Here is a 25,549-nt window from a genome sequence, read left to right as displayed (position 1 = left end):
GTGTCTCCATCCTGAGGAGCTCCATGGTGCTGGGTCAGGAGATGTAGGGTTTCCTCTAGATGCAGTTCTGCGTGCAAGTTTAGGGCTCTACCTGGTCCTTGCTGCTCGCTGGCACCCTACCGAGCGTACGGGACTCAAAATAGCACCCAGAGGACATGGAGCTTCCCATGTACCTGGTGGCTGAGCCACGGAGAGGGACAGGAGCATCCATCCCCTGCGGTTTGTTGGCCTTTGCTCCCTGCCCGCTCTCACGCCAGCCCTGCTGCCCCGCAGACCCGGCAGCTTGTCAAGGATGGCTTCTTGGTGGAGCTGTCGGAGGGCTCGCGGAAGCTGCGGCACGTCTTCCTCTTCACCGACGTGCTGCTCTGTGCCAAGCTGAAGAAGACGGCCGTGGGGTAAGGAGGGTGCTGGACATGGGGGGGAAGTGTCACCATCCCACCCATCCTCCAGTGGGTCAGGGGACGAGCCAGGGAGGGGGTCAGGCATTAATCGGTGCCCGTGCCCCGGCCGCAGGAAGCACCAGCAGTACGACTGCAAGTGGTACGTGCCCCTGGCCGACCTGGTGTTCCCCTCACCGGAGGAGTCGGAGCACTGCCCGCAGGTCCACGTCATCCCTGACCACGAACTGGAGGACATGAAGATGAAGATCTCGGCCATCAAGAGCGAGGTGCAGAAGGAGGTGAGAGGAGGGTGTGGGTGGTTGGGGACCGTGCGGAACCTGCTGCCGGGGTGGGTGCCTTCCTCTGGGTCAGGGATGGGACATGGGGGGCCGGGGGTGACTGCAAAAGCTCCTGTCTGCTCCCCACCTGCAGAAAGCCAACAAGGGGCAGAGCCGGGCCATCGAGCGCCTCAAGAAGAAGATGTTTGAGAACGAATTCTGGCTGCTCCTCAACTCACCCGCCATCCCTTTCCGCATCCACAACCGCAACGGCAAGGTGAGGAGGGTGGGCTGGGGGCCGGGCTCAGCCCTGCCTGTGCACAGCCTGGTGCATCGCCCTCTTTCTTCTAGAGCTACCTCTTCCTGCTGTCATCCGACTACGAGAGGTCCGAGTGGAGGGAGGCCATTCAGAAACTGCAGAAAAAGGGTACGTTTGGGGCTGCTGAAGCCCTCTTGGGGCTCCTGGCCACCCCAGGAGGTCCCGCAGGATCACAGCTTGCTGTTCTCCGGTCCCCACCATGGGTGCTGGCTGCATCCCTCTGAAGGTCCTCTCATGTCCTCTCGCAGACCTCCAGGCCTTTGTCCTGAGCTCGGTGGAGCTGCAGGTGCTCACGGGATCCTGCTTCAAGCTACGCACCGTCCACAACATCCCGGTCACCAGCAATAAGGATGGTGAGTGTCCGCTGGGCTGGCGGGTCCCTCTTTGCCTCCGGATGATGCTGGGGAGGAGTTGTGGGGGTCCTTCAGCTGGAGCGGGGTCCCTGCTCGGGGACCCTGGCTGTGCAGGGGGACAGCTACCCACCAGGTGGCACTACTGGAGCAGAATCGGGCTCCCAGGCAGAGCAATCCCAGCTGCAACATGGGGCTGCTTTTGGGGTCTCTCCAGCACCCCCATGGGCTGGGCAGGACCAAGGTATCCCCAAGGCGAGACCCAGCCAGCCCTACTGGGAACTTCCCCCAGGGCTGTCCAGCAGCAGGAAAGCTCGGGATGTCCGTCAGGGATGATCGGCAGCGGGGGATACGTGTCGTCTTCCAGGCCTTAGGGATGGCCCTCCGGGGGAGTTGGGGACATTGGGGTGTCACCGCAGGCACCTAGCACTCAGTATGGAAAAGCCTGCTTCGGGGACAGCCAGCCCGCACGCTGGCCCCGGGGCAGAGGAGGTGGCAGCTGAGCCCTGACACAGCCTCTGCTCTCCCCGCCGCAGATGACGAGTCCCCCGGGCTCTACGGGTTCCTGCACGTCATCGTCCACTCTGCCAAGGGCTTCAAGCAGTCTGCCAGTAAGTGCGGGTGCCCACCCTTGCTCGGAGGGGCCGGCGTGTTCGGAAGAGCTGGGGTCTAGCATGTGGCCCCGCTCTGCCCACAGTGGTTCCCCGGGAGCCGGTGGGGATGTTCCTTGGGCGCTGAGCGGTGTCTGCTCCCCCAGATCTGTACTGCACGCTGGAGGTGGACTCCTTCGGCTACTTTGTCAGCAAAGCCAAGACCAGGGTTTTCCGGGACACCACCGAGCCACAGTGGAATGAGGTGAGAGGAAGGTGGGATGCAGGGAGGGGACCGTGCCCCCCCCTTTCCCTTCCAGCCCCAGTTTTGAAGCTGCTCTGGGGTGCTGGAGCTGAGCCACCCTCCCTCCGTGCCCCAGGAGTTTGAGATCGAACTGGAGGGCTCCCAGTCCCTGCGCATCCTCTGCTACGAGAAGTGCTACGATAAGACCAAGCTCAACAAGGACAACAATGAAATTGTGGACAAGATTATGGGCAAGGGGCAGATCCAGGTATGCGCTGGGGCTTTTGGGCATCTTCTTACTCAACAGTGGACCTTTTGGGGCACCTGGGCTGGGAGGGTTGCCCTGGAGTGATGCCTGGGAGACGCCTGGCAGCGTGGACAGGCAGCTCCGCTTTTGGGAGCGGGGTACAGGGATTGTGGCTCGGGGTTGAAGGCAGAGAGGTGGGCGAGGCATCAGGCTGGTCCCAGGGCACGGTGGCTGCAGAAGAAGGTGGGACAAAACGAGAGAGGGTCCTGCGGAGGTGGTAAAGCCAGCGGTCACCCCCCCCACCCCCAAGACGTGCGCTTCCATTCTGCCGCCCTCCACGCTGCGACCCTGGGGGGCTGTTGGGGAAGGGGGTTGGCACCCGCTCCAGGGAGGGCTCTGAGCGTGCAGCCCCTTGTGTCCCCCCCGCCAGCCATCCTGTCCCCCCTCTGCCACCATCTGCCTCCCCTGTGCCTCCATCAGCCGCTGTTATGGCAACGGGGGTTTCCAGGGCAACGGCTGAGCCACCTCTGATTGGCGATTGCCAGGCAGGGAGGATGAAGGCCTGGGCTGCCCTGAGATGCTCCCAGGTGAGAAGGACCAGGCAGATGGAGGTGGGGGGGACGACAGGCAGCCCGAGACCCCGCATCCCTCCAGCACCCAGCTTGGTCAGGCTGCGGGGTGGCCCAGGGCAGCGAGGATTGATTCGGAATGGGGGTCCCCCTGTGTTTTCCCGGTGGGGACCCCCCCCGTCTGGCTGCCTTCCCCGCTGTGCCGGGGACAGCATCGCGCCTGGGACGCAGCCCTTGACCCAAGGCCACTTCAAAGGGTCCGGCGTGGCCGCCCGCTCCGTGGGAAAGCGGCTGAGGGCAGGTCCTGGGGGAGCAGGGAGCAGCACAGAAATGCTGCTGGGAATGGGACGCTGCGGGGGGGACGGCACCACGCCGGGCGCAGGGTGGGCGACGGGGTGGGTGGGTGGGGCTCCGCTTCGCCAGCGGCTTGTTCATACCCGAAATCGCCCGTCTGTTGCCCTCTCCGCAGGGAAACGGCTGTGCGGGGGTGGCATTGGGCCAAGCGGAAGGGCCGGGGCAGGGAAGGGGCTCGATGCCCCGTGGGGATCAATCCAGCTGCGCTCTCGGAAATAGCCTGGGTCAACAAACATGAGTCACGCTGGGAGACACGGGGGTCGGGACAGGGACAGCACAGCTTGTCCCCACTATGCAAAAGTCATGGGGGAAGAAAGGGAAGGAGAGGAGGCCCTGGAGCTGCTTATCCCAAAGAGGACCTGGCTGGACAGAGCAGTGTCAGGGTTGAGGCCATTCTGCCGTCACCCAGAGCTGCAGCTCGGTCCCTGCCCTGGGAGTGGGGTGGGTGGCGGGGCAGGGACGAGGCAGTATGGCTCTGGGCAGGACGGGCAGCACTGCTGGGGGGGGCTGTGGGTTGTGGCCAAGCCCCAGCGCTGCCCCTTTGCCCTCTGCCCTGAGCTGTTCAGGCAGAGATGCTGCCCCGGATGGTCCTTACCCCCGGCGGGTCCCTGGGCTCATCATGAGCCGCTGCTGGTTCCAGTTAGCGGCAGGAGTGGGAGACACGGAGCACTGGCATCGGCAGCTCGGCAAAGGCCCCGTGGGGCTGCCAGGACGGCCGAACCTCCCCCCGCAGCCAGCGCAGTGCCCGCTGCCCAGCTCTAATCTGATGGCCCGGGCACGTGGGTCAGCCACAAAAGCAGCTTAGCGGCATCACGGGCTGGCAGGAGCAGGTCAGCGTGCGAGGGGGATGCTGCAGCCCCTCTGTGGGGAGCGGCGGGGGCCTCCTTAGGCTGCAGAGCTGCCACGTGCAGGCGCCACGTCCCGCTGGCACAGAGGACGTGGCTGGGTCCGTGGAGGGGCTGGGGTTGGCATCAGCCTCCTCTCGAGCGTCCTGGCAATGAGCCCGGAGGGGTCTGCAGCATGGTGAGCGTCGGACCCCCACCCTGAGCCTGTCCCCGGCCAGAGGGTGGGCACCCTGTGCCCACGGTGCATCTGGGAGTGGGGACAGCTCTGCTCCCAGTTGACATTAACCCTGTTTTGTTGTTGTTAACCCCATTTTGCGTGCAGTTTCCAAGGCTGGGACGTGCCGTGGTTGGGGTAGAGGTGCCGGGGGGGGGCTCCTTTCCCCGTGGGGGGTTCGTGTCCCTGGCGCTGCAAGGCTCAGCTTTGCTCCGAGCTGTCCCGGTCGCTCCCAGCAGCTGGGCTGTGTCCAGTGGGTGCTGGCAGGGGGGTTACCGGGTGCTGTGGCAGGGTGGCAGACAGATGCTGGGAGTGGGCAGAGCAGGCTGCGAGCGCTCGTTGCCCGCATTGCAAAGGGGAGAGGCTGGATCTGGCCCCCATGGCCTGGGGTGGGTGAAGGGGGTATGAAGGGGGTCTCAGGGTGATGGGGCAGGATGGAGCAGCCCCTTCCTTAGCCCCAATTTGATGCCTGGCGGGGGGAACGTGGCTGTTGAAATAGAGCCTTGTGTTGTCGTGGGCACGGTGCCTGCTGTACCCGCAGGGAAGGAGCTGCCTGTCCGTCTGTCCCTGGGCTGGCGGAGGCTCTGGAAAGGGGGGGCGATTTGTAATGATGTCGGGGCTCCCCAGACCTTCCCGAGCGGTGGCGGGCGGCAGGGCGAGGGTTAAACGCGTGGGGACCGCCGGGGGGGGGGGGGGGGGGAGGAATGGGGGGGGCTGCCTTTGAGTCACTTCCTCGCAAGGGGAGGGAGGGAGGGAGGGAGGGAGGCTTTTTGGGGCTGCCGAGCTGCTTTTCGACAGCCTGGCTCCCACCCTGAAGATGAGCCCCACTCGTTTTCCTCCCCACCGCCCCAACCGGGCTCCCCTCCCTGTCCCCCCCCACCCTGACCACCACTGATCTCCCACCCGGAGCAAAAAGGATGCTGGTGCTTTCCTAACCTAGCCCAGCTCACCCCCCCACCCCCCCACCCACCCCACTCAGGGTCCTCCCGACCCACTCTCATCTCCCCCCACCCCCCCATTCTCCCCCCTTCCCCCGGAGCCCGAAGCGGTTCACGGCGATGATGGAGGTGCTGGTGCAGCCGGATGAGAGCCCCGGTCCTGTGGGCGAAGGGTCGGAGCGTGGCGTGGAGGAACCCGAGGGGAAACGACCCCCCAACACGGGCGCCCGTCTGTGGGGCAGGGTGCGCAGCAAGCTGCTCCGGCAGAAGGTGCTTTTTTGGGGGGGTTGGGGGGATTGGGGACACGGCGGTGGGCACCAAACGGGCTCTGGGGCAGCTTCGTCGTGTCGCCGGGCTGTGGGGTGTGTGGTGGTTGTGGCTTTGCGTGTGTGTGTGGGGGGGTGTTTCTGATACGGGGGGGCTGTGTTTGTGGGGAGAGGGTTGCGGGGTCGGTGCGCGGAGCGGGGAAGCTGTTCGGGTGCTTTGGAAACTCTTCGAGGCAGTTGGCAGCCTGCGGGGGGTTTGTTTCCCTCCTCTCCCTCTGCGTGCTGGGGGGGGCTGAGGTGTTTGTGTTGGGGGGGGTCCCACAGAGGGAAGTTGGGGATCCCCCCTGCCCAGCCCTGGGGCTCACCCAGGACACACTGATGCTTGTGGGCTAGCTGGGGCCAGGCTCCGGGGGTGCAGCAGCACCCAGTGCCTGCGTACCCCCTCTTACTTGGTTTGCGAGGACCCCCCCTCCCAGCCCCCCCGGGTCCGTCCAGGCTTCCCCCAGCTCCCAGCCATGTCGCAGCCACATCAGCCCGTGCTGCCCGTCTTTGTGGGAGGACGGAGGGCAGGGGTGGGCAACGGAGGTGACAAGGGAGGGGGGACAGCACCGTCGCAGGCTCTCCCAGAGCCCCCGCGATCCCACGGGGGACTCTGGGGGTTTCCCTCCGTGTGGTACCCCTGCGTGGGGAGCTGCTGGCTTGGGGCTCAGCTGTGACCGTGGGTGAGAGCTGCCTGGGCCCGTGGGGGTTTGGTTTGGCAGCAGTGGGGCCAAGGTTTGCTCGGCGGCGGGGCTGCCGGCGCGGCAGCGGGACTGCCTGTGACGCAGCGGCATTAACCTCGATTCTGTGCCGCCGCCGCTGCTCCCGCAGCGGGGATTAAGGGGCAACGAGGGCTATGCGGGGAGGCTGCTCGGCGGCTGCTGCTAGCTGTTGCTGGGTCAAAACACTGAGGGGGTTTTGTTTCCCAGCCCCACATGTCCCCACCGTGGCTGGCGGCTGCTGACCGGGAGGCACTGGGGCTGCAGCGGCAGGATGTGGCCCCGGCGGTTCTGTGCCGTGGGTGTCTGCTGCTTCTCGGGTCGTTTTCAGACGGGGCTGTGAGTCGCCGCTTTTTTTAGGGCTGTGCTTTGCCGCTGGCTGGCAGCGTTTGCTGGTGTGGGGGTTGCTCTGTCCCCACGGCACGGAGTGGCTCAGGGACCGCCGGTTCCTTGGGGAAGGAGCTGCTGGCATGGAGGGCTGGTGGGGGCATCTGCTTGCCGGAACCGGGGCAGCCCCGGGAGGCCAGGCTGAGAAGTCCACGGGTGCTGCGCTGATGGGAAGCAACCCTGGTTGTAGCAGCTCCCCCAGGAACCCGCTCCGTAGGGTCATGGCAGAAGTGGCGTCGCTGGCGAAGCCATGAGTTTGCTCCCGATGGCTTCACCCCAGGTTGACGGCTGGGTGACCTCATGGGCATGAGGCGCGAGGAAGGGATGGGCCCAGCCTGGCAGCCCCTGCCCTGCTGGAGCATCCCGGTGCTCAGGGCCCTGGAAAGCCGCCATGGGGGTTTGGAGCCATCCCAACTCCTCACCTGGGAGCCCCCGGGGACCCGGCGCTGCGTGGGTCTGTCTCGGCTGCCGCTGCCTGCGCAGGAGGTGTATCTGCCACGCGTGGCCTTGGAGGTGTCTTGAGGACAAAATCCCAAGATGTGGCCTTGTCCCCTTGAGTTCAGAGTCACCCCGTGCATGAGATGAGCAGCAGGCAGGGGCTGCGGGGGTAAGCGCCAGCAGGACTTGGGGGTCCCTCTGCTACCGGAGTCTCCCCAGGAAGCACAAAGCGCTGCCAGGATGCTCATTGCCTGCCACGCTGCCGCCTTTTCCTCCGCAGCCTGGGGGCTTGTCCTGCGAGCAAACACCTTCGGGTAAGTTGGGAAAACGGGATGATGGCACATCCCTGTGTCCGGGAGCAGAGCGCGTTTCACCTCGCCGTGGATGAGAGCGGCACCGCAGCAGGTGCTGGCCTGGGCACGGCTACCACTGCTGCTGAGCATCCCCTGAGATGCAGGAGGGAGCAGCCCGGAGAGGTGCTGGTGACCTGGCTGAGCAGTCTCCCTGGGCACGGGCCGGTGGTTGAAGCTGGCTGACCTGCCAAAGAGGAGCTGACATCTTGGGACAGCAGCATGTCACTTGGGCCATCCTGCACAACGCTGGCGCAGGGGCTGTTCCCTGGGGCTCCCAGGTCAGCAGTTCCCCACCGGCCCGGGACGTCCCCGCGTTGCGCTGGAGCGTGGCGGCTCCCTTTGGAGGAGAAGGAGATGGTGGTGGGAGCTGAGAGGGGGTGTTTGCCAGCGCTACGTGGGCAGGAGCTGCCTCTGGCTCTGTGGGTGGATGCTCCCGTCCGTCCTCCCACGCCTGGAGACGAAGCATCGGCGGTGGCTTTGCTTCCTGCGGGGAGTGGGCAGCGTGGCGGTGCTGCCCACTGCGTGGGGTGCCGGCGGGCAGGGCTGGAGGAGCGCCGGGGCCAGGCCACAGCCGGTGCCCCACTGGTGTATGGGGACCTGCCCCAGCTGCGAGGGAGCTCAGGCCAGTGGTCCTGGCTGAACTAGCCCAAATTTGGAGCCGTGCCGGCTGCTGCGGGGCGCTGGATGGGGATGATTCTGCCCAACTGGGGACAAGTGGCTGCGGGGAGGCGGCGTGCTCGGGGTAAGGTCTGCGGTGCTGGCGGCAGCCAACCTGGCTTTTATTAAAGCTTTCTTCAGAACCCTGCTAAAGCCCTTCCAGATGTGAGCTGCCAGGGCCATCAGAGCCAGGGGGGACCCAGGGGGACGGGGATGGGGAAGGCGTATGTGGTGGTTGCAATTAAACTTGCACTGCAGAGCGGGGAGGCCCACAGCTCCCGATCCGGCTGGGGCACAAAGGGCTTCGCTGCCGCTGCCTGGGGCTCACAGGGTTGGATGCTGTCATGAGTGGGACCGGGCTGTGTGGGGAAAAGGGATGAAAACTCCACGGCACGGGTGGCGTGGGGCTGGCGTTGGTCGTGGTGGGTGCACGGCAGCGCTACGGGGGGGGGGGGATCCGTTGCTGGCGGGGGGGACACAGGGGAATTGGAGCGGCAGGGCTGGGATTGGCGGCGGACTGGCTGCAGCCTCGTGATCCTGGTGTCCAAATCTGCTGCAGGGCCCCACGGGAGCCCAGGGCAGCTGCAGCCTTCCTCCTCCTCCTCCTCCTCCTGCTCCCCCCGCTGCTGTTCTCAGCAGCCGCAGGGCTGGCGGGGAGGAGGTGGCGTGGCGCTGGCCGGGCTCTCCCGTGCGCCAGGCTGGAGCGCCAGGGAAGGCTCCACGTCAGGAGCCATTCCCGGGCCGTGTTGGAGACCGCAGCATGTCAGACCGTGCTGGAGACCGCAGAATTTCCCGTGGTGCTGCAGTCACCGAGGAACTGCTCGGGCTTACCGTGGCACAGGGCTGGGCGGCGGGCGATGCCACAGCGCTGGCTCTGTGCCGAGAACCAGGACAGCTCGATCCTGTCCTCGGGAGTGTGGGGTCTTGGTGTGCGAGAAGGGACGTGAGGGACTCCAGGGTGTCCCCCCCACCGATCATGATATGTAGTGGCTTCACGGGCAGCCAGAGGCTGGGGCAGGGGAATGGCAGCTCTGTGGCCGGAGCAGTGGTTCCGGACATCTTTGCGCTCGCCCGGAGCATCTCCCAACCCAGCAGCTGTAGGAAACTCCCGTGTCCTTGAGGAGTGACCCCGCACGCTTGGCGCGAGCATCGCATGGCAGCCGCGTGCACGTGGCCCCGGGAGCCCCCACCAGTCCCTGCCAGCTCCCACATCCCATCCCCTTCCCCGAGGGGACATTAGTGCTGGGCTCTGCCCCACTGCCCGCCCTGTGCATTACGGGGATCGATGGGGCTGGATCGATACCACCAGCTGGGGACCGAGAAGCCCCAAAAGGCAACTGCACCCGCCTCTGCCCAGCCCTGGGGCCCGGCGCCCACCATGGCACTTGCTGGGGCCTTGGGAATGCCAGCACCTCGCCACGGCGGCTGGGCGCCGGGGCAGCATCACCAAGTCCCCCGCTTGCCCCAAAGCCAGAAATAGCGGAGCCCGTCATTCCCAGGGGTTATAAATAGCCTTGGCTATGGGGAGATGTTGTTTTTCTGCATGGAAAACACTGCCCTAGTTCTGTTTCATCAATCTGCTGCCAGAAATAGTCCTAATTTCTTGGAAATTTCTTGCTTCTCGGGTGTGGGTTAAAGCACTGCCTAGCAGGGGCTCAGGGGGCCAGGGTGGGGAGGCTGAGCCCACCCGGCTTCAGGGCACAGACAGAGGGACCCCAGACCTTCCCTCTCCATCCTTCTGGCGTGGGCAGCACGGTACCAGAGAACAGCATGTCCCGTGCCGCACGCTGTCTGTGGGTCAGGGGGCTTCGGGGGCCGCCAGGCTGGGGCAGCAGTGGGGCTGGCATGGGGCTGCATCCCTGCGGAGCTCATGCACCATCTCTCCCCGCAGCTGGACCCGCAGGCCGTGCAGACGAAGAACTGGCATATGGATGTGATTGAGATGAACGGGGTAAGCAGGGCTGCGGGGACACACAGCCCCTCGCTTTGATTGTAGCCCCTTCCCCGGGGCTGTGCTGTGCCTTCGTGCAATACTGAGGTGACGGGGCCGGGCCGGGCTGCTGGGAGTCACCTCCTGTCTCCTGCAGATCAAGGTGGAGTTCTCCATGAAGTTCACAAGCAGAGACATGAGCCTGAAGAGGACCCCATCCAAAAAGCAGACCGGCGTCTTTGGGGTCAAAATCAGCGTCGTGACAAAGTACGTGCGGGGCTGGGGGGGGGCCCTGATCTGCTCCGGTCCCTGTGGTTGTGGGGTTGCACCATGTCCCCTTACTCCCACCAACACCGGAGAGCTCAGCTTTTGCTCTCTGCTGCGGTCTCGTCTGTTCCTTCGCCACCCCCATGGCATGTCCCACCTGGCATGTCCCTCCTGCCCGTGGGCCCAGGGTTTGCAGGGCTGAGCTGGCTGCCGTAGGGTCCCCCGGGAATTCTTCCTCATGGCTCTGCTTTCCGAGCCAGGCGCGAGCGCTCCAAGGTGCCTTACATCGTGCGCCAGTGCATCGAGGAGGTGGAGAAGAGGGGCATCGAAGAGGTCGGCATCTACAGGATCTCTGGCGTTGCCACTGACATCCAGGCGTTGAAAGCCGTCTTCGATGCAAGTGAGTGTCCTGGGAGACGGCCGCCCTTTGCGTCACATTACCCTGGGAGGGTTCACAGGCACCGAGATGCTCCTGGTCCCCTGCCCTGCAAGCCCAGGGTCTGGTTGTTGCACTGCATGTGTGCAAAATGTGCCGGTGTGCCCAGGAAGGGGCTGGGGGAGAGAAGGAGGGTGTAGCTGGGAAAGCAAACGCCCAGAGGTCCCAGCCTTGTTTGTGCCTTGGTGTCTCTGAGCTGCCGCCACGCCTGGCTGGCTCCTGGGAGACACTGAGTCAGGGCAATGTTGCAAATGGATTTGCAAATTGTTCCGCGTCCCATTGCCCAGCCAGGCGGGAACTGCTCGGCTCTTCCCAGCCCCATCCTGGCTAAACAGTGCTGTGGACCCGGCAGGGCTGTCCCTGCCCTCCAGCCGACAGCCTGGCCAGGCAGCCGGGGTGACGTGGGGGGGTTGAGACCCAGAGGGGAAGGAGGTGCAGGAGGCATCACATGCAGGTGCTCTCTGGACAGATAACAAGGACATCCTGGTCATGCTGAGTGACATGGACATCAACGCCATCGCCGGCACGCTGAAGCTGTACTTCCGTGAGCTGCCTGAGCCCCTCCTCACTGACAGACTCTACCCCGCCTTCATGGAGGGGATCGGTAAGGGCTCGGGCATGGGGAAGGGGTCGGTGCCCAAGTGTGGCTCTGGTTGGCATTGCCTGCGCCAGGATGGGAGACTCCTGAGGGTCCTTCCCAACTTAGCCCACTCGATTCTGGCTGTCCTTGCCGGCTCGTGGTGCTGCTCCCCAGGGTGGAGGCAGAGCCCTGCGGGGCAGGGTCGGCCGCTTATGCGCGGGCTGCTGGGAGGCATCTGGTCGTGGTGGGTCCTGCTGCTGCACAAGACGTCACCAGCCCCTGTCCTGAGGTCTCTCCCTCCTTGTCTCCAGCCCTCTCGGATCCTGCTGCCAAGGAGAACTGCATGATGCACCTTCTCCGCTCACTGCCTGACCCCAACCTCATCACCTTCCTCTTCCTGCTGGAGCACTTGAAAAGGTAACGGCTCGGCTTGCGGCTCCCGGGCGGCTGCCCGGAGCGGGCAGGAGGTGCAGGATGGGTCTGTCTCCACTTTTCTGTGCGAATGGGATGTGAGCAGAGTTAGAGCCGCTGTCTGATTCCTGTGGTGCCTGTGCAGCCGCAGGCTGATTCCAAACTGGAGGCAGATGGTGCTGTGCTGGTGCAGAGCAGGGCTGCAGGCAGCAGCCAGGGCCGGCAACAGCAGCTCGGTGTCGGGCAGGTGGCAGAGCAGCCCTTTCCTCTCCCAGCCCCTCCAAGCGGGTGCAGCCCCAGGTGTGTCCCACCTGCTCTATCTCCCCGGGCTCCAGCGTTTTCGCCAGGGTCAGGCTGGGACTCGGCATGCCACGAATCCCTTTGGCTTCTTTCTGTGGGCCCCATAGGATGCTGGAGGGATCCTGGAGGGATCCTGGAGCCTTTGTGCCCCACGGAGCAGCCCCCAGCACCCCAGGACCACCGGCCACGGTGCCAGCAGGGATTTTGCAGCGCACGGCCGTTGATGCGGGTCAGCTCTGCAGGGAGCACACGTCCTCTGGCGAGATGCAGCTCTTGGCTGCTGCAGCCAGTGTGCAGCTGGTTGGACGAGCTCTCTGCGGGGAGCGGCTGGCCTTGGTGCAGGATGGGGAAATCAGCTGGGAGCTGCGCAGTGTCCCCCTGAGCGGGAAAACTGAGCGCTGCGTCCCTTCCCACCAATCCAGCAGTAGGTCCTGCAAAACAAGGTGCAATAATCCCTGTAACTTGTCTGTAGCGGGTGGCCAAAGTCCAGAGAAGTCAGCTCTGCAGACATGTCCCAAAGCTGCAGGTGACGCCCCGTGTCGCTCGTCCCGGGGCGAGTGCAGCAATGCCTGGTTTGCCAGGCTTTATCTTGGCGCAGATGAAGCCCATGCAAACCTGGGGGCGGACAGTTTTGGGGCTCGCTGGGGACCCGAAACCCATGGAGGGCACGGGGCTGTGGGCGGGGCAGTGGTGCAGCACGCAGAGCCTGTCCAGAGCTAGCCACGAATTTGGGACCAGGGCTCACGGCTCATGTTACTTGCATCATGAAGCTTTTTTTTTTTTTTTTTTTTTTTTCCCCTCTGGTTTGGCTAAAACCAAACAGAAAAAGTGATTGATGCTAGGGGGGTGGGGAAGGAAAAAAATCCATTTCCATCCTGAGAACTGGGCACAGCCAGTTCCCACATCTGCTCCCCTGGCCGGGGCTCAACCGTGCAGCCTGTGCTGGGGAGCGCAGCTGCCTCCTAACATGGCAATGTTGTGGTCCTGGTTCCCTCGACACAGGCTGGCTGGGGTCCCCGCAGGGTCGGTGGGGTAGGGAGCACTTTTTTTTTGGGGGGGGGGAGTAGGTGCGGGGAGGCACGAGCTGGTGCGGAGCTCCCTGTACCCTGCCAGGGTTTGGGAAGGGTGGAGGCCCCGCAGCACATAAGCAAGCAAGGGCTTGGTCGCTGCCACATCACTCCTGGGGCTCCCAGCCAGGCCCGGCAGCTCCGGCGGAGGCCGTGAAGGGGGCAGAGCTCCCTGCCCTGCACCTGGGTTTGCTGGCGGCCGTGATGGGCAATGGCAAGCCAAAGGTACCCTGCCAGGGCTGGGAGCTGGGAGAAGGGAGACCAGCGCTCGCCCCCCTACCCCCGCCATCGCCCCGTGGTTGCCCCATTCCGGGAGAACAGCGTTAGGGGCTCACGTTCCCTCTCTGCCCGTACCCTGCAGGGTAGCTGAAAAGGAGCCTATCAACAAAATGTCTCTCCACAACCTGGCCACGGTCTTCGGGCCAACACTGCTGAGACCCTCGGAGGGGGAGAGCAAGGCACATCTCACCCTGGCCTCCGACATCTGGTCCCACGACGTGATGGCCCAGGTAAGAAGGCGTCCTGGCAGTGTGGGGAGCAGAGGGGTTTACCTGCCTGTCTGGGTAGGTTTGTAGCTCTTTGCTGGATGTGGCTGCACAGGGCCAAGCTGGGAGGTGGCAGCTCTGCCCCTTTCTGGCCTAACACCCCCCATTTGCTTGCTACAGGTCCAGGTCCTTCTCTACTACCTGCAGCATCCTCCCATCTCCTTCACTGAGCTGAAACGCAACACACTTTACTTCTCCACGGACGTGTAGCCTGCAGGGAGAAGGCACCAGCTGCAAACACTCCCAGCTCCCTGCTGGGGGACACGGACTGGATCACAGCCCCCCAGGGAGACCGGCCCGGACCCAGGACGGTGCCGCCTGCAGCTCCTGTACAATCGCGTACCAGTGGCCCGGTCCTACCCCAGGCGCCGTGCCTCTCTGTAAAGTAGTCGTGTCTTATGTCCCTTCTTGTGTTCAAGAATTGGTTTTATGTATATTTGTTCAATGGAAGAGGTAGTGACTGACAAGGGCTGTGGACACAGGCTTCCCCCTTGGCTAGTTTTCTCCTGGACTCCTTTCTGCCTGCTCGCCTCTACCAGGCGCCCCTCGTCTCGCCCAGCTCGAAGCCTGCAGCGTCCCACGAGTGCCTGTTTCGCTGCCCAGCTCCCCTGCCCCACGCCTGCATGTGCAGCACCGGCTTGCTTCAGAGGCTGGGAGCTCACGGGCTTCCCTCCCCGGTGACGGTGATGACCAGCTCTGCTTTGGCTTGCTGCCTGCGCAAACGTTGGACCCCGTGCCTGGATCCTGCTCTGGCCCGAGCAAACCCGCGACCACGAGAGCAGAGGAGTGGGGTGCTGCTTCCTCCTCGCCACGTCTCTTCTGGGTGCTATCAGGCCAGTCCCCTCTACAGCCCTTATCCTGCGCTTTGCCTGCGTGCGTGTAGCGTGGCGGTTACTTCCCTCGCTGTATCTCGCCTCCAAGTAGCGTTTTGGGTAACCCGTCACACAAGGCTGGAGCGAGAGGTGCTGTGCTGGTCTCGATCCACGGCCAGCCGGGCAGGTCTGCTTCCTCCACCACAGGCTGACCCCAGGGCAGTGCTCTGGCACTGATGGGGGTCCCATCAGGGCACGTGGATCCCAGTTTCCCCAAAAAGCCCTGGCGGGGCGGGGAACGGGGTCCCTGCCGTTGCCGTACACCCGTATCTCTGCCACAGCGAGGCGCGCGCGCCCCTGCCAGCCCACCACTGCCGCAAAGACTGCCGACACTGGCTGTGCCCCGTGGCAGAGCCTGCCGGGGCACCAGCGTTCCTGATGTGGCCACGAGAATGGGGAGGTTTTTGTTTCCCTCCTTGGCCTTCCCCACTGCCCTGGGCAAATGGCAGCACATGGCCCTGCCGGAGGCAAGTGCTCTGAGGCAGCTGGACGGTCACCCAGCCTGGAAACCAGCGCAGAGGGACAGGAGGAGGAAAGCCTTCGTGGCCCTCACTACTGAAGGCAGAAGTGCTTCATTTTCTCTTTCTCACAAAGCAGTTGCTGCTGGGTTAGCTGTGCCCAGCCAGCTCAGGTCCATTTTAGTTAGTGGCTCCAGTTCTTGACCCCCAGGCTGATGGCTGGAGTTGTCATGCCATGTCCCAAGGCAGGACAGCCACGTGTCTGTGCTTGCTGCCAGGCTGTGCTCCGGCTGCCCGAGTGCCTGGCTCCCAGTATGTCCCCCACCTTCCCACACTCACAGGTAGGTACTGGTACCTGTTGGGACACAAAACCTTTCGCTCTGTGAGCCGAGTCCGTGTCCTTGTGGGAAAGCTCCCCCTCCCCGATTGCGTTGGCCCCGTGCTCTCCTGTGCCAAATGGAGATGGATGAGAAGTGACCAAGCGTATCCCTGCTAGCAGCAGCGTTGCCTTTACCCTCCTGACTAACAGACTGTTCCAGGTAGAGCCCGGCCGCCTGCCACTGATGCACCAGGTATGTCCAAAGCCCACATCCCCGGGGAAGGCAGCACTTGCCGGCCCCGCACCAGCAAAGCGACTAAAGGAGGGGAGGTCTTTCAGTCCCCCTCCAAAGGGCTCCCACTCCAGACCCTGCTCCTCTTGACTACCAGCTAAACAGAAGGGAAACAGCATTGCAGAAAAGACCCAGGCGTCTGTCTTGGCCCTGGACCCAGTAAGGAGGCCGAGTTTTAGATCTGACTGCACAATGGATCCCTGTGTGTGTCTGATTTGTTACATGTGTCCAAGTCTCTGTCCACGATACTGTCATTCCAGATGGAGACTCTGTACAGCCAAATTCCCCCCGCGCGACAGTGGCTGGAGGCCCGGTCCACACAGCCCTGGCACAACAGGCTGTGGCCGTCCCCATGACTGGCTTTTGCTTGTCCCTACAGGAAGGAAGAGGGGGGGTGGACTCTTGCAGCTACAGGTAGAATAGAACTGTTAATTAATATTTGACTTTCAAAAGTTGTTAAGGATATATTTTTGTTTGTGTTCTGTTTCAATTTCTGTAGATTATAAACTTTAAATGGCTGTAAACCATGTGAGGAGAAAAAAAATATTAATAAAAATGCAAAGCCCCAACATTTGCACAAAAGGAGCCCTGTGGTGTTGCTGTTTGCACTAACTGATCACCTTGGCATCACAGCTTCTCTTTCAGTTGTGGAAATCTTGCTAGTTGCACTTCAAGCCAGTGGTATAAGCACAGGCGTTGTGCCAGGCAATCTTTTAAGAGACATCTTATGGTTTGGGCTACATCCTTGCATTTCAGTACATTCTGGAGGAAAAAACCTGGACTGTCTGGAGCCAGCTTGTTTAATCAGCCCAGAATTACTCAAGCTTAAAATTCAGCTGACTTGCACAGCTTCTGGCCTGAGGATACTGAACAGGCACAGCAAGGGACATCAGGCAATCTGGAAACCTCATCTGATAGATCACATGGTGCTGTCTCCCCACTTCTTTCCCTGTGGGAATGATAGACAGCATGCCTCCAAACTGACCACTGACCACTGTATCTGCCAAACTACCCTGCTAGTATTGCTCTTCCAGGTAAGCAAGTGCTGTCACTATTCTGGGATGTCAAACCGTGGATGCAAAGCAGGAGAAGTGGCTGGGAGAACCCTTATTAGGCGTGTGCACTGAATCTGAAATCCCACTGCCTCAAAAAGATGAGGGTGGGTGTTTGCCATTGCGGAGTGGCTCAATGGAGGTTAAAATCAGCCTAAACTATTCAGAGTATAAAAATTACCCCCTGAGGTCTGAGAACAGCGCTTGGTTAGAAGAGCAAGAGGGCTAATATGAATGCAAATCAAAAAGGCAGCAGCTCCTTGAGCTAATGAACAGATGTTGACTTCAGTACCAACATTCTGCACTTCCCCCAGCGTAACACTGGGGCACTCAGTGGTGGTACAGGGATGTACGTGATGGGAAACAGACTGTGCGCTAAGTGAATGCCCAGTTAATCTGTCTAACAGTGGTTTATTCTCACAACTTTGCTTTCTAGTCTCACTATCAAACTGCTGGAACTAATGGTGTGAGCCTGTTGCAGTTAAAGCAGTAGCAAGATTATTTGTACTCCCACAGTGAGGTTAAATCAGGCTAGCCAAGTGGCTACAGAGAATTATACTTCTGCAACAACCTCTTTTTTTCCCCTTAAACTGTTTTGTTCATCTGCCAGTAACCACGCGGTTCTAAGGCTAAGGATTCCTTTTTGCTTTTCCCTTTAAGACATGGTAAAGAAATCTGGCTCTCATCTCTGTACTCGAAATAAGACAAGTTGTACAGATGGTGGTTTGTCTTCAGCTGGTATTTTAAGAAAAGCCTGGAACAAACTTATTTCTCCACAGGATCTTACCTCTCCTCAACCGAGTAGCAAGCTGCAAACTGATAACTGTTAAAACACTTGCAGCATGTTCAAATACATGATAACCTAAATCACTGCCTTTCTTTTTGAAGATTGTCCTCCTGCCTCTTTTGATGCTAGCAGCAGACTTAATCAAAGTCAGACCCAAAGGATTGAAAAAGCTCAGAGTCCAGGCTTGTTTCCTGGAAACTGACAGTCAGCTGATCCGTCCTGGAGATACTGCTCACTGCGCCTGACTCCATCCTCGCATACTCCCGCAAGTCTGCCTGAAGCAGCACGCCAGGGCTCAGAGCCAGATTATTGTTAGTCATTCAGGAAAAGCGGCCAACACCATCCAGCTTGCGCTGATCGGGACTCCAGAGGCAGTGGAAAGGTAAGCCTGATGGTTCTTCTGCCGTGATGCAGGCTCTTAGCAGCAGCACTGGAACAAAAGGGAAACTTGCTCCCAAGGGATCCCACTGTTACCGTAGATAGTAATCAATTGCAGCGGAGAAAGCAGCAAATCCACCACAGCCAATAACCCCTGCCTTCAAACCAGCTGCAATGCAAAAAGGGTGGGAAAGAATGAGACAAAATAGGAAAAATATTTTTCTTCCCAGTAACTAACTTACGCTGTGCTGGCTTGAAGAGCTTAACACCTGCAGGAACCTGGCGGTCCGCTACCAGGGAACACTGGCACTACCACTGCCCAAGGTGAGGGGGGAACCTGGCACACACTGGACTTATTAAAACTACTACGGCTGGACTAGCACGGCACGCTGTCTGGGCGCTGTGTTGCTAAGTCTCCCCCCAAAGGATAGAAGAGAAAACGCCAGTGGCCATTGCTGATTTCGGTGCGCTCTGATCTGAGCGCTGCCAGTGGCTTTGCTGTTGGACTAGGGAGGGATGAGAAGAGCAGCTACTGCTTTGAAAGCTCTAAGAGGATTAGGTCCAGGACACACACAACTTAACAAGCTCAATTAGAAGCACTTTCAAGAGCACTTTCTTTTCTTTTATGCTCTGTGGACAAGTTTTTTTCTTAAGGAGAGGTGAGAGAAGTTTGATATTTCTGATGAGCAGAGCAGCTCTCTTCCTACTTGGGGCTTTTCTCCAGATGTTGTTAGCACTCAAGGCTTCCCGAAGTCCCCACTAGTGCCTGCCGGACTAAAATCCCAGTGCTCCTGCTCTTTTACAGCTAAATAGAATTGTCTGTTTGAATTGATATGTGAGAAAGGAGGAAAGTATTTTACACACTGTGCAAATTAACAGAGTTACTGCCAGTGAAATAGTACATATAAGCAGAGCTCTGTTAACACAAGAGCTGTAGCTTCAGAGAATTGCTCAGTATGTATTTTTGGCTCACTCCCCACAGCACCACAGAAGAGTGTGGATAGCTAACACCATTTCCTGATTTTTCTTTCAAGTCAATTCTGTTCATTTTCCTCCAATCTCACTGTCCCGTATGACCAAGCCTTCCCTACCCACACATCTCTTTCAAGCTGACAGGAAAGCAATAGAGCAGTTCTGCCAGTCCAGAGTACACTCTCATGTTGACATCACCACAACCCCATGCAAAGAGATTTGTAGTGTGTGTTCCGTTAAAAACACCGCATGCTGCATAACCAAATTAGAGTCCTATCAGAAGTAGTTCATAGCAGGCTCTACCAACCTCTGAAGCCGATCGCTCCTCCTGTGATGCAGCCGCTAATAACACTATTCTTCCAGTCTGACTTGCCACGATACTGTGGAATTAAAAATCAGAATCAACAAGTAAATACAGAATAAACACTCAGTATCTGTACTAATACCAAGAAAGATTAAATGACCTTCCAGCCCCTTCTCAGCTGAGGATGTTCTTCCCTCTATTCTCAGCAGATGGCCCCCCTGCACTCTCGAACAGCAGACTTGCAGGGCCAGAAGAGGAAGGAAGGGGTCACCGACACAGGTAAGACAAATCCATATGGTGCAATGCAGTGCTACGGCAAAGATTCTCAGGTGAGCCGATACAGCCCCCAGAACACAGCACTCTGCACTGGCAGCAGCTCAGAGATTTTAAAGGCACTATAACTACATGAGCACAACACTGAGCCTGGCCATGCAGCCTGGTTCTCAGCACAGGTGAGAGCCAGAGCACGCTGCTGACAAAGATGTACTACTTCCATAGCCAGAGCACGCTAGTTTTCACCAGTGCAGAGATCTCTTTGTTCTGCTCCATTGTGCAAGCAGATAGATACACTTTTCTCCTGCATGGGTTAAGAAATAATTGTGTCTTTCATTTAAAAGGCAGTACTCAAAATTCATAACAGGCTAATTTTCCTATTTAAAAAAATGGATGATAGGGTTACCACTGAGCTGCACAAGGTCACTACTTGCTGTAGGGACAAGAAGAAAATAGGCTTGTTACTTAAGAACTTTAATCAAAGGATCCCTTTCTGCATATGGAATTTTTAGAGGCTCAGATTACTGTGTTGCAACTTGCAGTTTGATGTCTTAAAGTAACAACAAATATTCATAGCTAGGGTTTTAAAAAGGAACGCCTATGCTTGCAAATACATTCAGGACCTGAACTGAAAAGGACTTCGCTAATGCATGCTCCTCTGCTCATCCTGTCAGACAACAGCAGTTCTGGAGACAGGTCTCAAAGCTGAAAAGCTTTGATGGCCAAGAAACAAAACAAACTTGCCTACTCCCTTGGCCTATTACACAGGGTATATACATACTTATTTGAATCTAGTAAAAGAGATTAAGTGTACAAGAAAACATTTCTTAATGCTTAAGAAGTTATTACTCACAGATTCTACCACACATTCTGTGCAGGAGAACATGGCGCCCACAATGGCAAAGTTCTTTGCGTAGGATATGCCTCGCTGCCCCATATCTTTGAGGACCTCTTTTGCGGTTGGCGTGCGATATGGATCCTTGGGATCAAACCCAACGTTGGTGTCGATGCCAGCTGTGAAGACACCAAATGCGCCTCCCAGAACAAATCCTGTAAAAGACAAACAGCATAAAATGAACCTCGGCTGGATTCGAGCAGCAGATTGCCCACAGGCACCAAACCACCTCCGCTCCCCACTGTCTTGTCAGTGCTGCAGCGTGAAAGAGGCCAGTGCAAGAGCACAAACGGCCTGTCCCTTGATACCACAGACGCCGGCGCCGATCACCTTCCTTGCCGACAGCCTGTGCTGTGCTGAGGAAAGTCTGTGAGCACGTCTATCCTTTGCGAGGAAGGCAGACAGACAGAGAACCCTCCCTGGGACCTGTGACAGACACTGGAGAAGGCTCAGAGGGAGGAAAATTAAACACTGGGGGCCCTGTGCTGCGGCCTCTCCCCCCCCACAACCGCTCCCGCAGCTGGCTGCCCCGACCACCGCTCCCCCTCAACGCCCCGTCCCTCCAGCCTTCCCCCGGCTCCCTCAGCCGCCCCCGCCGCACCTCCCACGCAGGCCAGCGCCGCTTTGAAGGCGCAGCTCTCCATGGCCCGCTCCACCATCTTCTGCTCCTCGGTCTTGGGCGGGCTGGGGATGCCGCCCAGGGCGGCGGGGTCCCAAGCGCGGGGCCGCCGCTGCTCGCCCACCAGGTGCTGCAGCAACAGGCTGTACTGCAGCGGGGGAGGCTCCGGGCCACCCGGAGCGGAGGGCGGCGGCGCTGCCGCCATCACCGGCCTCGGACACCCGCCGCCGGCCCCGCACCGCGTCCCGGCCCACCCCAGGCGCCGGTAACGCGGCTCCCGGCAGCCGTGGCGGCGCGCGGGGGCCCACGGGAGCTGTAGTTCCGCCGAAGCGAGGCGCCGGCAGCTCTCCCTCCCCTGCGACTACGCATCCCAGCGTGCCCCGCGGCAGCGCCTTCACGGAGAACTACAACTCCCGGTCAGGCTCCGCGGCGCGACGAGGGTAGGCGAGCGGCGCGGCTTCTGACGGGCTCGGCAGTCCCTTGGGACCGAGGGGGACTACATTACCCGGCGTGCTGCGCGCCGGCCCCCTGGCGGCCGTTGGGGCCGCTGCAGGTGAGGTGAGGGCTCCGGCGCCGGGAGCATCTTCGAGAGCGGCGGCGGCGGCGGCGGCAGCAGGTGAGCGGGGCGCGGGCTCCGGCTCCGGTTCCGGCTGGGGCAGGCCGGCGGCCTCGCCCGGGGCAGCCCCGGGGCTGGGAGGGCTGAGGTGCCGCAGTGCGGGACGGAGTCCCTGTGCCCTGGCTGAGGTGCGGGGAGGGGGCGGCAAGCTCCTGAGGTACCGGCGTCGTCGTGCGCCGTCCTCCCGCCGTTTCCCCCTGACTGACTGGTGTCTGGGGGGGGGCAACAGGTCCTGCGACGGGGACGGCCGGTTGCAGCCTCCCCCCCGCGCCGTCCCTCGAGCGGCCGGGACGAGGGCAGCCCTCCGGGGAGGGCAGCGGATCCCGGCGGTAAGCGGGGTGGGCGCCGAGCCCGGGTGCCGGTGCGGGGACCGACTCCCGCCGAAGCCCCTGCCCCACGGCGGGGTGGTTCAGCGCCGTGGTTCCCTGAGGAGCTGCCGGCTGGACGTGTGGGGGAGGTCGGAGCGCGGGAAGCTGCGGTTTACCCCGGCAGCCGTCAAGCGTCGTCTGAGGTGAGAGCTCATGGCACCTCAGCGTATGAGCTCCTTAGCCTGAGCTCAGGGAAGGTATCTTCACTCTTCCACGTTTTCCACAGGCTAGGTGAAAATGCTGGAGTGTCAGGCCATCTCCGGTAGCCTTTCTGAGGAAACCCTGGCCGCCTCTGGCGTAGAGTGGCAGTTTCACTTCAGGACCTGTGTATATCTCAGAAGGGCTTGGAGAGTAACCAAAATCTGCCTTTCTGTCACAAAATGCAAACTTAACTCATGACAAATCATATAGAAACCTTTGCTCTTAGAAGCTTGTTCTTTTTGGTAATGAGGTGAGAAATGGTGCTTTTTACCTTTTTCTTTTACCCCCCCTTCCCCCCCCCCTTTTTTTTTTTTAAGCAAGGTGCTGTGAACATTAAAAATCTTTTACTGCTTTGCTTGTGTTGCATTTTGCTTAGCCTGTTTTACTTTCTTGTTCTGGTGGACTAGAACCAGCTTTCTGTTCAGCTCGGCACAAGTCAAGATAGGTATGCCTTAAAAATAGCTTTCTTGACTTTTTTTTTTTTAATATTTCTCTATTTTAATGTTAAAATTACCCATAGGTTTTTAAACACCTGAGAAATATCTGGGATGGTTTCGACAGGATGCTTCGAAGTAGTGTATTTCAATAACTGAAATTTTAAAAGACTTAATAATTATTTTTAAACAATGCATTAAATATGAAATCTTCCTGATACCCTGAAACACAACTCTTTAGAGATCCTGAAGTAATCTGTTTTCTTCCTTTTTTTTATCCTTTGCACTTTGTCTTGCTTATGTCTTATTTTAGGACTGGATAGGTAGGTTGAAATAACAATTTAAATTGATGGTTTTACCAAGTGAAATATTTCATTATACGAAGTTCGTTTTCAACAACTTTCCTCTTAAATTCCACTGCCCTCTACTGGCTGGACCAGTAGGGTCCACTTGCCCAGTGCTCTTCCCTCTCCACTGTTTTTTACTCCTTTGTTGGTTTTCTTTTTTTTTTTTTTTTTTTTTTAAAGTCAGAAACTGTTGAAAAGTGTGCAGTTAAAATCTACTAAAACAGTGTCTTTACAAGGTAGAGAAGGTTGCTGGCAGGATGATCTCCCTAAGGAGCCCTGAACTTTAGATTTCAATCTTCTCCTTGATCCAAAATAACCTAGTTGGGCTGATCTTGAAGTCACACTGCAAAGCCTATTTTCAAAAGGTACAAAGGGAAAAAAGATATGTTGGATTTGGAATCTGAGGACCGAGAGTTTACATGTATAGCTGGAATATTGTTTTGACTTTCTTTTCTCTGTTCCTGGGTTTTGGAGAAAATGCTGGGTTACTATTTGTTTGTAAATATAATATTTTTATAAATATTTTGCAAATACAGTTACATAAAATACTTTTAATATATAAATATTTATAAATAAATATATGTTATATTTCCCCCCCTTAGGTATTTCGTTTTCTCCTTTTCCTATTCATGCTGTTTTGTGTTCTACACGTAAACAGATACATGTCCTTGAGTATTTGAATAATCTCATCTGCCTGACCAGTCTTTTCATGTGAGTGAAATCAGATGGAGGATTAAGGCTTGGAGAGAGAATCTGAGAGTTCAACACATCTTTGATAAATAAATTGTTCAAATGAAACTTTCAGCTTTTTTTCTTTTATAAACCTGTGAACCTTCATTATTGCAGACGTGTAGCCAATGCATTTGATCCTCTTCCTTCACCAGGCTCTTACTGTCTGAATGCTGTCCCTGAAATCACACTTTCATCTTTGAGCTGTTAAGTCCAGTATAAGAACTTAGGTTATTTTTAACCTTGCCTAGTCCCAGATGAAATATTTTCATTTGGTGTGAGTGTGCCTCTTTCCTATGTAATGACAGCATTAGGTGCAGATGATCGTGAGTTTTTCTACAGCCTGCAATGGACTCAATGCTCTAATGTGCTCAGCATCTATTTCAGCAGAGGGCAGCACATGGGGATATTAAATAATTGCATTTCACTTGACCTTTACAGTGACTCAGTCTTTCTCCCACACTTCAATATTCTCCAGACGGGATAAACCTTGGAAATAATGGGGGGTTTGTTGGAAATCCTGGTTTTGCATATGTCTCTTAGTTGTAGAGCTCCCAGGTTTTGAACAGGGCTTGGCTGTCATTTCTGGCATTGCTATTTGGAAAAAAAAAAAAAAAAAAAAAGTCTTCATAGTGCTCAACTTTATTTTGTAAAACTGCCAGTTCCAGAGTCTTTTCTGAAGTTATCTAACTGGGCAGGAAGTGGCTGAAGGTGGAAGCCAACAATAATTAGACTAAATCAATTTTTTTTCATTCATGCCTACCTGGCTGCACCTTTTTCCCCTTACCAGAACTGTGATGATCTAGGGGAATGAGCAGAAAAGGGGATAAATTAATGGATGTTTTAATGAAAAAAGGAAAAGGTTTCAGTCACACCACAAGCCGAAGGAAGTATGGCTGCTTTGCAGTTGGTCAGACTGCCGACCTTGCCTCTTGTGTCGCAAAGAGGTTTCCAGCGGCTACAAAAGAAGTGTGCTGGGGCCTGCTGGGCTCTGATTCTGGCAGCAATGCTTAATGTTTTCATTCTATGGTTTTCTCATCTATATATTAAGTCTGATGCTTTCCTACTTCTTATACAGGTTGCGAATGTAGTTGTTTTTTTGTTGGGATTTTTTGTTGTTGTTTAAAAGATTTTAGGTTTGAAAGGGCATGGGAGAAGTAAAGTTCTTTGTGAAATATACCTAAATTCAGTGAAGGAAAGTTGTTTTAACTTCTATACTTCCCTTGGTTTATATGAGTTTAACCAATTTATTTGTTTGAGAATGTAGTTATTTTTTTCTGCTGAGGTAGCAAGGCTTTCCATGTTGGAGAATACTGTTACTACTGTGGCAAACAGCTAAAGTACTGAAAAAAGGTTGGATTGTAGCTAGTTGACAGGTATATGGGAGTTAAAACTGAAAAGGCATCCTGATGCTTTTTTTTTTCCTTTAGGTCAATGTAAGATAGACTGCAGAGGGACGTATTTCAATAAAATCTCCTTTTAGGATCAGCAGACTTGTTCCTTGTGACTATGTTCTGTAACTCCAGAGAAAAGGAGCAGGATGTGGGTTTTCAAGATGACTGTATGATCCTGTCCTCTTTAACATTTTGTATCTCAAAGTGCATGTCCTTTTTGAAAGTAAGGGGATTTCTTTGTGTTTGTCCCACTTCAGCAAGTTACTTCTTCCCATCTTCACAATTTCCCTAATATTACATATGCTTTTGTTTTCACCTATGAAATTCCAAATGCACTTGTGTTGTAACTCATTGTCTAAAAAAAGATCTGTATAAAGTTTCAGACATCATCATCTCCCAGGGATTTTAGCTGTTGCTATAGAAGCCTCAATTCTCTTTTGAGAGACCTTTCCAATATAAAGAAGTTGATACTGGAAGAAAGTTGTCATGGAAATATGCAGCAAAAAGAGAAAGGAA

General features: G+C 57.6%; 2 protein-coding genes across 5 annotated transcripts in view; one reads left to right on the top strand and one right to left on the bottom strand.

Moving 5' to 3' along the window:
* Nucleotides 1–16,249, top strand: part of ABR (ABR activator of RhoGEF and GTPase) — a 41,866-nt gene extending 25,617 nt beyond the window's left edge. For 3 of the 4 annotated variants that reach the window (XM_069791128.1, XM_069791129.1, XM_069791130.1), the window contains 15 exons: nucleotides 274–395; nucleotides 514–679; nucleotides 813–935; nucleotides 1,010–1,085; nucleotides 1,226–1,330; nucleotides 1,864–1,938; nucleotides 2,085–2,182; nucleotides 2,298–2,429; nucleotides 10,079–10,138; nucleotides 10,275–10,384; nucleotides 10,645–10,784; nucleotides 11,290–11,424; nucleotides 11,712–11,817; nucleotides 13,540–13,687; nucleotides 13,844–16,249. In XM_069791128.1, the coding sequence (XP_069647229.1) occupies nucleotides 274–395; nucleotides 514–679; nucleotides 813–935; nucleotides 1,010–1,085; nucleotides 1,226–1,330; nucleotides 1,864–1,938; nucleotides 2,085–2,182; nucleotides 2,298–2,429; nucleotides 10,079–10,138; nucleotides 10,275–10,384; nucleotides 10,645–10,784; nucleotides 11,290–11,424; nucleotides 11,712–11,817; nucleotides 13,540–13,687; nucleotides 13,844–13,933 (1,686 nt within the window). In that variant the 3' untranslated portion in view covers nucleotides 13,934–16,249. Of the gene's footprint in view, nucleotides 1–273; nucleotides 396–513; nucleotides 680–812; nucleotides 936–1,009; nucleotides 1,086–1,225; nucleotides 1,331–1,863; nucleotides 1,939–2,084; nucleotides 2,183–2,297; nucleotides 2,430–5,416; nucleotides 5,599–10,078; nucleotides 10,139–10,274; nucleotides 10,385–10,644; nucleotides 10,785–11,289; nucleotides 11,425–11,711; nucleotides 11,818–13,539; nucleotides 13,688–13,843 lie in introns of those variants that run through there. The other variant, XM_069791131.1, reaches the window with a different exon arrangement.
* A 1,187-nt stretch (nucleotides 16,250–17,436) lies between these two features.
* TIMM22 (translocase of inner mitochondrial membrane 22) lies at nucleotides 17,437–21,224 on the bottom strand. Its single transcript, XM_069791133.1, has 4 exons — nucleotides 20,927–21,224; nucleotides 20,284–20,480; nucleotides 19,161–19,233; nucleotides 17,437–18,050 (listed from the first exon to the last, which is right to left on the bottom strand). Exons 1-4 carry the CDS (start codon nucleotides 21,147–21,149, stop codon nucleotides 17,974–17,976), a joined length of 570 nt encoding a protein of 189 aa, XP_069647234.1. The 5' UTR covers nucleotides 21,150–21,224; the 3' UTR covers nucleotides 17,437–17,973.
* Between the last annotated feature and the right edge of the window lie 4,325 nt (nucleotides 21,225–25,549).

Source organism: Haliaeetus albicilla, chromosome 9, assembly GCF_947461875.1.
Source record: "Haliaeetus albicilla chromosome 9, bHalAlb1.1, whole genome shotgun sequence".
NCBI lineage: Eukaryota > Metazoa > Chordata > Aves > Accipitriformes > Accipitridae > Haliaeetus > Haliaeetus albicilla.
This window is presented reverse-complemented; position numbering and strand designations above follow the sequence as displayed.

Bases quoted from the DNA above. Each gene is read 5' to 3' on its own strand.
- TIMM22 (XM_069791133.1), bottom strand. From the start codon at position 21,149: ATGGCGGCAGCGCCGCCGCCCTCCGCTCCGGGTGGCCCGGAGCCTCCC. The intron at 20,481-20,926 runs GTGCGGCGGGGG...TGTCTTTTACAG, and splicing joins GGCGCTGGCCTGCGTGGGAG to GATTTGTTCTGGGAGGCGCA. The intron at 18,051-19,160 runs GTTGGTAGAGCC...TTTGCATTGCAG, and splicing joins AGGAGCGATCGGCTTCAGAG to CTGGTTTGAAGGCAGGGGTT.